This window comes from Hyla sarda, chromosome 4 (genome assembly GCF_029499605.1).
Source record: "Hyla sarda isolate aHylSar1 chromosome 4, aHylSar1.hap1, whole genome shotgun sequence".
Lineage (NCBI taxonomy): Eukaryota > Metazoa > Chordata > Amphibia > Anura > Hylidae > Hyla > Hyla sarda.
In genome coordinates, this window is record NC_079192.1 from 320087091 (window position 1) to 320100379 (window position 13289).

At 38.9% G+C, this 13289-nt stretch overlaps 1 protein-coding gene across 5 annotated transcripts in view; it reads right to left on the bottom strand.

Moving 5' to 3' along the window:
- ARHGAP26 (Rho GTPase activating protein 26) overlaps positions 1-13289 on the bottom strand; it is a 412307-nt gene that overhangs the window by 191085 nt on the left and 207933 nt on the right. For all 5 annotated transcript variants that reach the window (XM_056574910.1, XM_056574908.1, XM_056574907.1 and 2 more), the window contains 3 exons: positions 3138-3225; positions 2431-2489; positions 2012-2117 (listed from right to left, as the gene is read on the bottom strand). In XM_056574910.1, the coding sequence (XP_056430885.1) occupies positions 2012-2117; positions 2431-2489; positions 3138-3225 (253 nt within the window). The remainder of the gene's footprint in view (positions 1-2011; positions 2118-2430; positions 2490-3137; positions 3226-13289) is intronic.

Genomic DNA, 13289 nt, shown 5'->3' on the forward strand with positions numbered 1-13289 from the left:
AGAATTTCTGCCGCACAACCCGACAAAACATGTCGGGCTGGAAATAGAAAATGAGGGCCAATTGCTTTCTCATTGTTACACGACTGAGAGACTAAGAACATTTAGCTTACAATTCTTGTTTTAATGCTACACTGCCTGAATATGGCCTTCTAAACCCTGCAATGTTGGCTCTCAAAAAACAAAAACAAAGTGCAACCCTTTTAACACCACCTCAATAAGGTTTGACATGACATGGAGCTATCAAGATTGTTTAAACCTTGAGGGAAGATTTCATGGCACAACTCCACATGGTCTCTATCATTTTTGTATTGTTGATGACCCAGTTTTGGCATTTTGTGAACTCTAAAATTACATAAAAGTTGACTATTGGACTGAGATCATACATATTCCCAGGCCACTTTCCAGGTCCAAAGTTTACAGAAATTGTGATTTCATCTAAGAGAGTTATTGTTTGGAGTACTGGATAAAATGCCTTAATGTTACTTACAGTGTCAGAGGTACGGTACAGCAAAACAACTGCTGCCCATCACTGTCAAGCCAAAACTGGTTTTCCATCTAAAAACAATATCCGGCCTCAATTCTTCACAGTCCATAACACGTTTGCATCCCCACTAGAGCCCTTTCTTCATTACCTCCATTAGTAAAGGCTTATTGTTTGGTTTTTGGGCATTCTATCCCATGGAACACAGCCTGCTTGTAGTTGTGATAACAGCAATTGAAACTTGCCATTCTTGTGTCCATTTCTTTTAACTGCTGATACAGATCTTTTGTAGATCCCGTGCAAAATAAAGTCTTCTCGAAATGATGATAGTCTTAGGCCCTGTTCATATGACGGAATCCCCATTGATTTTCTGCATAATTAAGCAGTTTTTTTTTTTTTTTTTACATTTGCTGAATTGGAAACTTCCGCACAAATTCTGCAACTCAGTAAAGAGACAGACTTTGTAAATAGAACAAAGCTTGTGTGGATTCCATGCGAATTCAGCAGAAATCAAGCCCCATTGACTTCAATGAAATTCTGCAACCAAAGTCCAGAAAAATATAAGGCTTAGATTTTTCCGGACTGCAGAAATCAGAATTTCCACATCAAATCATTCCGCAGTGGAAATTCTGCTGTGTGAATGACATTGCAGAATCTCATTAAAGTTAATAGGCAATAAATTTAGGCGGAATCCTGCACGGAAAACTCATGCAGAATTTCCGTTGTGTGAATCAGGTGTATTATCAATCAAGACACCACTGGACAAACACTTCAACTTTAGGGCAACATCTTTATTAATGTAGACCTCTGTAAAAACCTTTAGTGACTTTTCTTTTTCTAGGTATCATTTTTAGTTTCTTTACCATATCTGACAAACCCACGCATGCATGTGCAGCCAGTAGGCATCGGACATTGAGCAGGTTTATGAGAAAAGTTCTTTGTTGCTCACAGCAACCAATTATAGAGCAGTTTATGAAATAATATGTGAAGCATTAAGAGGTTGCAGAAAATTTTGGAAAACATATGCATAATTTACCCACACAGTGCTTAACTTCTGTAAACCAATGTGTAGATCAGTGCCAGACACACCTACAGAAAATAACGCTGTAAATGTTTACCAGCCAACATGTATAAGGGAGCCCATGTAATGGTAAATTCATTTATCTGCCCAACCCTACATAATAATGTATAATATCCCATAAATAGCATCAATCATTCATGCTCCCAACACTCCTGCCCTAGTCCTTCTTGCCACATAAAAGTATGTCGCATTTCTCAGATATAGTTGACCAATGTAAGTAATTCTCCTAACACACATAAAAAAAAAGTCAACAATAATTTTTCCGCTTCTTATTTTTTTTTTAAAAGGCCTATCGCCCAAAGTTAAGCCAACGAGAACCAAAAAATGTCACCCTGAAATGTATCTCCTAAGGGTGGGGCACTCTTATCAGGAGTTCTGTAGCTTTAGCACTCGCTTTTAAAGATGCAAAAGAGTTTTAGAACCAAGTAACCTTCTACAAATCAACTTACTTTGACAAGTGCTTCATCAACATGTTTAACATCTGTCGATTCTTCTCTGGCAACCGGTGGATGAGGCAATGGATTTCTTTTATTCGGGTATCCTGGCTTTCTAGCTCTTAAAATAAGTTAAAAAATATATAAGATTAGATGTTGAAAGGATAATATTACAGTCAGTACCAACCCATCACCACCAACTCGTATTTTGAATGGAGTTGACCTGGCAATTCATTCAAAACAATGTCAGGGTGCTGTTCTAAAAATTACAAATTGTGGACCCTCCACAATTTCATTCTTATCCTCTATCCATGAGTGAAGTTTTTTCACAAAAATACATTTGGCAATATAACAAACCTTTAAAAAAAATATAATCATAATAATAATAAAAAATAATAAAGTACATCATTTTTCTTTTTGGGTCGAAAACTTACTAGCAGCTTTGATGAAGCTTCTCTGAAACTGGTATGTCATTAGGGGGCCTGGAAGCATCCTGCAATATAAAAACGTAGATGACATGTATCACCTGTAACCCACAACATATAACTTCTGAACCTATATAATTTACTGCACAATACCAATCTATATTTGTAGATATGCATTAAATAGTTAGCATTAAATAGACAAATCAGTTCTCTTGCTGAGGCCCATTTTGGTATTTTGAGTAAAAACATGAAAAAAGTACAAGTTGGTGTGGTTGGGAAGAAAGGACTAATAGTTTCAACAGTGCACATTCTTTTATACAATGTATTTCAATGCTGCCTGTAGGATTTTAAAACTGTTTTCTGGAACACAATAACTGAATTACTTTCAATTTGGAGATACAAATGTAGCAATGGTTATCTTGAGTGTGTTAACCTGACGGAGCAATGTGTTATGTCAGGATATTCTAATGCTTCGGGGAGCAAGATAAGGCTTGCTACATCTGTAATTGTTTTTAACGTTGTAGCTGGCAGCTAGAAGTCATTTACTTCTGTGTTATGCTTATGAAGCTGTCAAAAATCTACATTACTGACACTTTTGTTTTATCACATTACTCTTTATGAGGAACAGTAGTGATAACAGTGGAATACTAGTTAAGTGCGATACACGCAATTACCAGCTACCAAGCCTATTTTGTTCTAAAACGGCTCCAAAATACCTCAAATAAGTCTTTAGAGCACTTGTGATGGTCTTGATCTCCCACTCTGTAGAGATTTCAGTATCATCCTCTGTAGTGATCTTGGGATCTAAAAAGAACATAATTGAAAACTAGAAATATAGAACTATAGATATTTAAATACACAGGTAACTGTTTACTGACAACAAATGGTAAACCCTATCTACAGTTATGGCTATGTTCACATCAGCGTTGTTCAAATTTATTATGAGATGTTCGTTATCGACACATAACGGAGGTCATAACAGATATGAAACTGATGTTAAAGGAAGTAAAATATTTTGTAAAACTTGCATAAAAAAATAAAGGACTGTTAATAGCCGTCAAAACATCTGTTTATCTCCGTTAATGTCCGTAATTTTTTCACCAGTTTTTTTTTCTTAGAAGAACTGATTAAAATAACGGATGTTAAAAGGAAAACTATCAGCAAGTTCACCCACACTTTTGTTGGGTTGCCGCCGAGTTTTCGTCTGGTAAAGTCCCGTAATTCACCCCCTTTAGATGCGCTCTGCAGGCGTGTCCCCGCCAGCAGTCATACTTTGGGTCCCGGAGGAAGGCGCATAAGCCCGCCCCCTTAATTCGCATATGCATTTTCTTTAACTCCACATCACCCACATCCTAGTGACATGGAGTCACACGCCCCGAGCGCAACGCTGAAGATTTTACGCAGCTGTCATGTCCTGATGACGTGAGAGCTGTGCCCCCCCGGAGAGCGCTCTGCGCAGTGCAACTGCGCATGTGCCGGGCCCTTGCTACTCCCGCCTTCTGTAGCGAGGGCCCAGAGCATGTACAGTAACACTGTGCAGAGCGCTCTCCAGAGATGCACAGATCTCACATCATCAGGACGTGACAGCTGCGTAAAATCTTCATTGCATGCGCTCTGCATACAGAGCGCAGCGCTCAGGGGGCGTGTGACTCCACGTCACTAGGACGTGGGTGATGTGGAGATAAAGAAAATGCATTTGTGAATTAGGGGGGTGGGCTTATGCACCTTCCTCCAGGACCCAAAGTATGACTGCCGGCGGGGGACACGCCTGCAGAGCGCATCTCAAGGGGGTGAATTACGGGACTTTAATGGACGAAAGCTCGTCGGCAACCCAGCAAAAAAATGTAAGTGACCCCTGTATGGACTCCCCTTCACCCACACTATAACCCAGTGTATTGGGTTTAGTGTGGGTGAACTTGCTGACAGTTTTCCTTTAACAGAAGTTACTAATATAAGTTACTAATATACATTAGAATATCCGTGATCTATGACATAAAAAAATTACTGCATGACCATTTTTCTCTGTAACCTTCATATTCTTTTCCGTTTCTCTGATGTAAACCCACCCTAAGACTCAACAAAATTGCACCCTACCCTAATTGTACTCTAGTAAACTTAAAAAGGTAAACTGTCAGCCTGTTCATCCACACTAAACCCAATACACAGGGTGAACAGGAGTCCAAGGAGGGGTCATTTACAGAAATATGTTCAGTAGGTCCTGAGATATATCTCCCAGAAGATCCTTTGCTTAATTCAGTGAGGTGGGGCCCGGCCAGGTGAATTTATATATTCATGGTCTGTGACTCTACATCGTTGTGAGGTGGAGTCACTGGACGCATGAGCACTCTGCTCTTTGCATAGAGCGCATGCAGGGCTGGTGCAAGGATTTTTGCCACCCTAGGCAAAACCCCAGTTTTACACAGTACACTTATGGTAAAATTGACACCATATATTTATTCTATAGGTCCATACGTTTACAATGATACCCAATTTATATAGTGTTTTTTTTTGTTTTTTGTTTACTACTTAAAAAAAATTAGAACTAAATGCACCAAAATTAGTATGTTTAAAATTGTCATATTCTTACCCCAATAACTTTTTTATTTTTCCGTATACAGGCCGGTATGAGGGCTCATTGTTTGCACTGAGATCTGAAGTTTTTATTGGTACCATGATTGTTTTGATGGGACATTTTTTAAGGTTTACAAAGTGACCAAAAATACACAATTTTGGACTTTGGAATTTTTTTACGTGTACGCCATTGACCGTGCGATTTAATTAACATTATATTTTTATAGTTTGGACATAAAAATGTCCGGACCAGAGTAGACAACTTCTAGGTAATAAAGAAACAAACAAGATGGTTCAGTGCTTGTATCGGTGAAATTACGAGGATTTATTGCACAGAATAAGGTACAGGTAATGACAAGGTGACACGTTTCGGCTGCTAGTTCACAGCCTTAGTCATACTTAGTCATAATTTTTTTTTTAAATAGGAAAAGGGGGGTGATTCAAACTTTTATTCAGGAAGGGGTTAAATCACATTTATTCACCTTTTTTTTGTAAACTTTTTTTTTTAGCTCCCATAGGGGATTATTACATGCAATCCTTTGATTGCATACACTGAACAATGCTATGCCATACCATAGCATTGATCAGTGTAATCAGTGTAATCTGTACTTGATTACTCCAGCCTGGAGCTCGATTACTCTCAGGCTTGGAGCAATGGAGTGGCGACTGGACAGCGAGAATCAAGGTAAGGTGCCTCTCACTGTCCTCTCAGCTGTTCGGGATGCCGTGATTTCACCACAGTGGTCCCAAACAGTTCCGCTGAGCTAATCGGCAGTATTTTCTCCCAGTTTAGACGCTGCAATAAACATTGATCGCAGTGTCTAAAGGGTTAATAACGGACATCAGCCCGATCGGCGATGTCCGGTATTAGCCGCAGGTCCTGGTTACTGATAGCAACCGGATCTCAGCAGGTACAAAGCGCGCTCAGCTCCTGGGAGACGGCCACGGACGTAAATATACATTCGTGGTTGTTAAAGGGAAACTGACAGCATTGCAACCCGCACTAACCTAAATACCGTATACAGATTGATTGTGTCGGTGACCCTGTTTCTAACAGTTAATACCGGCTTAAAGTCGGTGCAGCCGTTCAGGAGATATTCATCTTGTTGCTAATGTGGCATGATAATCGGGGGGGGGGGGGGGGGGGGGGAAGAAGAAGTGCTCAGATTCGGTACAGTACCTATCTATGAGTTTGGCATTATTTCATTACACCTGTTGCCAACAGTTGGGTTAAGTCCACACATAGCAGTAGCAGTCCACACATAGCAGTAGCAGTACTTTGGGACCTAAAAGTTATTGTCGAGAAGGCTCACATGGTGCAACTAGTCAATGGGGATGAAAAAGAGTTTCTAATACCTATACAAAGTTTTAAGGCCACCTTATATGTACTTCCCAAGATTCACAAAATGGTAACACCCCTCAAGGTGCATTCAATTGTTTCATTGGTAAAGAGCATCTCCTAAAATCCTTAGCCTCATATACTAGGGGGATTGAATGTATGTGCTTTGTAGACAAGTAGGGATTACATTGGATGAGGGAACATGGTTAGCAAGAATTGACATTGAGGCTCTTTATAAGTCTTTTCCACATAATTCCGACTGTAGATTGTTTTTTGTATGAGCAGATACAAATAACCTGCCATTTCGTATTGGAGTTGCTTAATTTTATCCTCACATGCAATTTTGTTTGTTTTTTAAGACACTGAATAAAGGTTAAAGGGGTTATCCAGGAAAAAAACTTTTTTTAGATATCAATTGGCTCCAGAAAGTTAAACAGATTTGTAAATTACTTGTATTAAAAAAATCTTAATCCTTTCAGTACTTATGAGCTTCTGAAGTTGAGTTGTTCTTTTCTGTCTAAGTGCTCTCTGATGACACGTGTCTCGGGAACCGCCCAGTTTAGAAGAGGTTTGCTATGGGGATTTGCTTCTAAACTGGGTGGTTCCCGAGACACGTGTCATCAGAGAGCACTTAGACAGAAAAGAACAACTCAACTTCAGAAGCTTATAAGTACTGAAAGGATTAAGATTTTTTAATAGAAGTAATTTACAAATCTTTCAAACAGTATCCAACCCCTCAAGACTAGTATCAGTTGCCTGATACATGGATGAAAAATATTAATAGTAAATAGCTGGATCATGCTTCAAATATAGGATACAATTTTATTAAAATATATAAAATATCAATTGTTGGAACTTGACCTCCTGGCACAGGGCCCTTGTGCCGAGGAAAAGAGATATATTTGCTTAAACATACAATTAGAATAAACACCGATATTAAGCATTAATAAAAAATTAGAAATAAATAAAATTGGTGTCACTTTCGATAATCCGGCAACTGATGCATTAAAGTCCCTTAAATAATAAGGGATCCTGATATATTAAAAGTGATGGGTAGGTTATAGTTACCAGCCTGGTATAAGTCCCACTGTGTTGTAACCTGATGATAAATAGTGAGGTCCGCAAGTCTCGGGTGGTGAAAGACGCTGGCATGCGTCACCGCGGCAGTCTGCCTGCCACAGAGCACTTTGTATGGAAGCCACTCCCGGGATCTCTCGCTGTAGTTGGAGTTTAGCGGTGAAGGAGTGCAAACCTCGTAATATCCTGATGTCGTGTGACGTCTCAGGTGCTTGGCAATGCTGCCTGAATGATTCAACTTAGATGATATTGCTGGTTTTACCCGGAGTCAATCCTTCAAAAAAAGGTGGGTATTGAATATCGGTGATGTAGTCGTACACCTAGACGCGTTTCAGGGCTCTTATAAGTAGAACACGGCCCTTTAATCAGTAGGCACGACATGACATATTACGAGGTCTGCACTCCTTCATCGCTAAACTCCAACTACAGCGAGAGATCCTGGGAGCGGCTTCTATACAAACTGGTCTGTGGCAGGCAGACCGCCGCGGTGACCCATGCCAACGTCTTTCACCACCCGAGACTTGCGGACCTCACTATTTATCATCAGGTGACGACACGCGGACCTCACTATTTATCATCAGGTGACGACACAGTGGGACTTATACCAGGCTGGTAACTATAACCTACCCATCACTTTTAATATATCAGGATCCCTTATTATTTACGGGACTTTAATGCATTTCAGTTGCCGGATTATCGAAAGTGACACCAATTTTATTTATTTCTAATTTTTTATTAATGCTAAATATCGGTGTTTATTCTAATTGTATGTTTAAGCAAATATATCTATTTTCCTCGGCACAAGGGCCCTGTGCCAGAAGGTCAAGTTGCAACAATTGATATTTTATATATTTTAATAAAATTGTGTCCTATATTTGAAGCATGATCCAGCTACTGTATTTACTATTATAAATTTTTCATCTATGTATCAGGCAACTGATACTAGTCTTGAGGGGTTGGTTACTGTTTGAAAGTATTGCTTTAAATTTCTAAATAACCCCTTTAAGTTTTTATCTGTATACAGGATTAACCTTTTGTTATACAACGTTCTCTTTATCTCGCACTTGGTTGTTCACAGAGTGGTTAGTGTTCTGTGAGTATAGGTTGTGAAGGCAAACATAAACTGTTAAGCACAGAGCATTCAAATTATTCAAGAGGAAATAACAAAGGCCTGAAATCCATAGCAACACAAATTAAATCACTACATAAACTGGCACCGTAATATTCCAGGCCACATCTTGCTGCATTTTTCCATCAGCTGGATAAATGCACCAACCACATTTAGAAAACCCAGTGTTTATCTGGACTAAAGCTGATCCTCTAAGATCTTGTTATGTAACATTACCAAGCACATCTAAGGCTAAAGGTTTTATTATTTTTTTTTTTTTTTACAGAACATACAAAAGCTGTCACAGCAAGCAGTTCTGCATCCATTTCAAGATGCAAAAAACAAATTACACATTGTGTAATTGGGCGGCAAAGTTGAGAACTACAAATAAGGAATATATGCAGTTCTGTGATGCTGTCCTGAACAGCCAGGCAGTATAAAGGATTCTCATTCGACCAGAGATTCTGCCTGACAGGGCTGTTCTCATGGTGCCAAACTTTTTAGTAGAGTGAACGTCCATTGTATTGATAAAAGGGTTTTCCTAGAATGCTTTTTAATCTGTATTATAAGATAACAACTCCATGTACTACTCAACTCAACGAACCACAGTCTCTTATTGGTGTGATGGTGGATCTGAAATAAGGCAACATAAAATTGGCCCTGCCATCTCTGGTGCTAAGTTTTACACTTGTGGGAGTAATAGGTAATTTGCCAATTTACCATTCTGGAGAGGAAGTAATACTTAGCTGTTTTTGGTAACCAAAGTAGGAACAAGGCAGAGAAGGGGGCTCATGATGCAGCCAGCTATTTTACAGCCAGATACGAGATATTGAGGAGAAGGCGCAGACAGTACAAAGGGTATGGTCAAACTACTAGACACTCAGCTATATCATAAAAAGCAGCCCCAATCTAAGAAGTAAACTAAAGATGACACTAACTAAAAAGAGGGAAGAGATGGGATTACTTTCAGGAGGCATCACAGTTTGTTTAAAAGAATAGTAAGCTTAAAAAAATAAATAATGTTTTTGTGGTTTTTTTTTTTATTTGTATTAATTTCCTCTTTCTTTGAATAACTAGAAATAAAATGCTTGTCCCAGCATGTAATATCTTTGCCTCTGTCAAGAAATAGGGCTACATTACATGCACAAAGGGTTCTTCAAGATAAACAACTGACCTAGTAGGAATGTAAAACATAAAATACAGCACACTCACCTTGCTGAGGTCAGTGCTGGTTGCCTCTGTTTTCTTCTACATTGTCCTGTCTCTTCTGATGACAACTCAAATCTGCCTCTGTCCCCTGATGATGCTGTGAACTGACTGGCTGCAGTGAAGTTCACAGGGTCATCAGGGGACAGAGGCAGAAAGAAGCGACTGAGTGCTGTTGCTAGACTCTGCAAGATGAGTATGCTGTATTTTAATTTTTTATTTTATTTAATTTTTTTTTTTTTTACACCCCTATAGCAGGCTGTCCCTTGTTTGTTTCTTTTTTTTATTTATCTCAGAAAACATTTTAAACCTAGCCAGTACATATACACTGACTGGTCACTTTAATAGGCACACCTGTTCAAATAGCTTGTTAACAAAAATTGCAATTTACATAGCAGTAACTAAATGCACTTAGGCATGCAGACATGGTCAAAGCATCAAAATGTGAAAAATGCTTTTAACATTGCATGGTTATTAGTGCCAGACTGAGTATTTTAGAAACTGATGATCTACTGGGATTTTCATTTAGGGTTTACAAAGAATGGACCCAAAAAGAGAAAAATATCCAGTGAGTGGCAGTTGTGTGGACTCAAATGCCTAGTTTATGTCAGAGGAAAATGGACAGAAAAGCAACAGAAACTAAAATAACCATTTGTTACAAGCAAGTGAAGAATACCATCTCTGAATGCAAACACATCAAAGTAGATGGGCTACAGCAGCAGAAGAGAGCACCTGGTTCCACAAATGTCAACTTAAAACAGGATATAGAAGCTACAAGTTGCACAGGTTCACCAAAATTAGACAATGGAAACTGGTAGAACGCTGCCTGGTCTGATAAGTCTCGATTCCAGCTGCAACATTTAGACAGTAGGGTCAGAAATTGGAATAAGCAACATGGATCCATTCTTTCTCATACCAACAGTTCAGGGTGCTGGCGGTGGTTTAATGGTATGACAATGGGTTCACTGTACTCCTTTGTCCTCCAACGTCACCAGATCTCAATCAAATAGAGCACATTTGAGATGTGGTGGAATGGGAGATTCAAATGATGATGTGCAGATGACAAATCTGCAGCCACTGTGTGATGTCATTGTATCCAAATGGACCAGCACATTGTAGAAAGCAGGCCACAAAAAACAAAGGAAGTTTAGAAAGCAAAATAGGTCCAACCTGGTACAGTCAAAGTGTGTCTTTTAAAGTGGCTAGTGAATGTATAATAAGGATTATATTTGACCAGGTCTCATGTCCTTGCAGGAGCTGGGATCAATTTTCTCACACTGGATCAGATCTCAATTTTAGTGATTCTCAAAGCAGGATAGTCCACAACGTGCTAAAAACTTATATGTATTATTTTTTTCTATAAGTGTATAAGTTCAATGCATTAGGATACCCATGTTATTATTTTACATTCAGTTTAGAAGGTAAAATTGTAAAGGTAGTTCACTATTTACAAAGACTGATCTCTAGTTCCTGGTGCTTGGCCATAACATACATGAAATTCCCTTAACCAATCAATGGCAACAGAAATATCTTGTGCACCAAAACCAGGTACCAGAAAACAGATCAGCTGATACTTGGGAGGTTAAAAAATAAAAAAAAATAAAAAAATAAAACAGGGTCTGGGAAGCAGGAAGGACTTTTTTTTTCCCCCAACCAGTTTGCCCCTTTAAACAAAAAATCTAAATAAATAAATAAATACCACTGTATAATGCAATCCCGATCATGTCTACAGAGATCTAATACTTTCTGCAGTGGCACCTAGAAGTTTAAATAAACATTTGCTAAAGAAAGTACAAAAGGTATTCATTTCAGTGCATTATATATGGTAAATTCTTCTTCCTCGCCATCCCCGGGTGACATTCCTGTGATTACAGCCAAAGCAGCGAGACTAGGTGAGTATAGCTCCAAGCCCAGGGGACTACTTACAGGGCTGGAAGGGGACACTTCTAAACATCATCATATCCTTACCATCCCTGGTGGCAGAAACTTCTCCAGGAGATAGTGAGGAAGAAAATGTTACTATATATAAAAGTGGTGCCACACGTTATATATAGTAATATCTGAGGACATGTTCTCTTTAAAAGACAAATACATAAATCATCCGTGTGTAATATGTTCCTTATGGGAGTAGAATACAAGGTAGAAGTCCAAATGGAAAAAAATATATATTATAATTGTTGACATTTGATTTCCTTTGCATTTAATTTCTCATGTGTTTCTGGACTCTTATGACACATCTAGAACTCTTATCCTCTTTCTATACAAATGCAGAAGGTGAATTATTACTTTTATGGAGAGGTTGAAAGTTAATTTCCTTTCCTAGAAAATGAAAACTGCTTAGCTTTCAAGGAATATCGAGCGCACACACATAGGTTATGTTGAGCCGCAGAAGATTAGACATTTTACAAGAGCTGCAGGTACATATAAGAACAGGCTCTCAGTAGGTGGCACATCTTCTAATATCACATCATTTGCTGTATTAATCCCCAATTAGATCAAGACGGTCGCAGAGACCAAGAAGAGTTACAGCACCTGTATGTTATTAGAGGAAGCTAGTCTGATAAGATCACTAGGAACAGACAGCCAGGGCATTTCATACCTCTAAAGGGGTTATGGACAGTAGCCTTTATGTTTTGTATTTTATGTATTTGGTTGCTAAAACTATTCTCTGATATACAGTCCTGGCTGTATATGTTGACACCCCTGACATTTTTCAAGAAAATTAAGTATTTCTCACAGAAAAGGATTGCAGTAACACATGTTTTGCTATACACAATATTTCTTCCCTTTGTGTGTATTGGAACTAAACCAAAAAAGGGAGAAAAAAAAAGCAAATTGGACATAATGTCACACCAAACTCCTAAAATGGGCTGCACAAAATTATTGGCACCCTTAACTTAATATTTGGTTGCACAACCTTTGGAAAAAATAACTGAAATCCGTGGCTTCCTATAACCATCAATAAGCTTCTTACACCTCTCATCCGGAATGTTGGACCCCTATTCCTTTGCAAACTGATCCAGGTCTCTCTTATTGGAAGGAGGCCTTTTCCCAACAGCAATTTTAAGATCTCTCCACAGGTGTTTAATAGGATTTAGATCTGGACTCTTTGCTGGCCACTTCAGAACTCTCAGGTGCTTTGTTGTCATCCATTTTTGGGTGCTTTTTGACATATGTTTGGGGTCATTGTCCTGCTGGAAGACCTAAGATCTCGGACGCAAACCAGCTTTCTGACACTGTGCTGCACAGTGTGACCCAAAATCTGTTGGTAATCCTCAGAGGAAGCAAAACAACCCCAAAACATTATTGAACCTCCACCATATTTCACTGTAGGTACTGTGTTCTTTTCTTTGTAGGCCTCATTCTGTTTTTGGTAAACAGTAGAATGATGTGCTTTACCAAAAAGCTCTCTTGGTCTCATCTGTCCACAAGACGTTTTCCCAGAATGATTTTGGCTTACTCAAGTTCATTTTGGTAAAATGTAGTCTTGCCTTTTTATGTGTCTGTGTCAGTAGTGGGATCCTCCTGGGTCTCCTGCCATAGAGTTTCATTTCATTTAAATGTCGA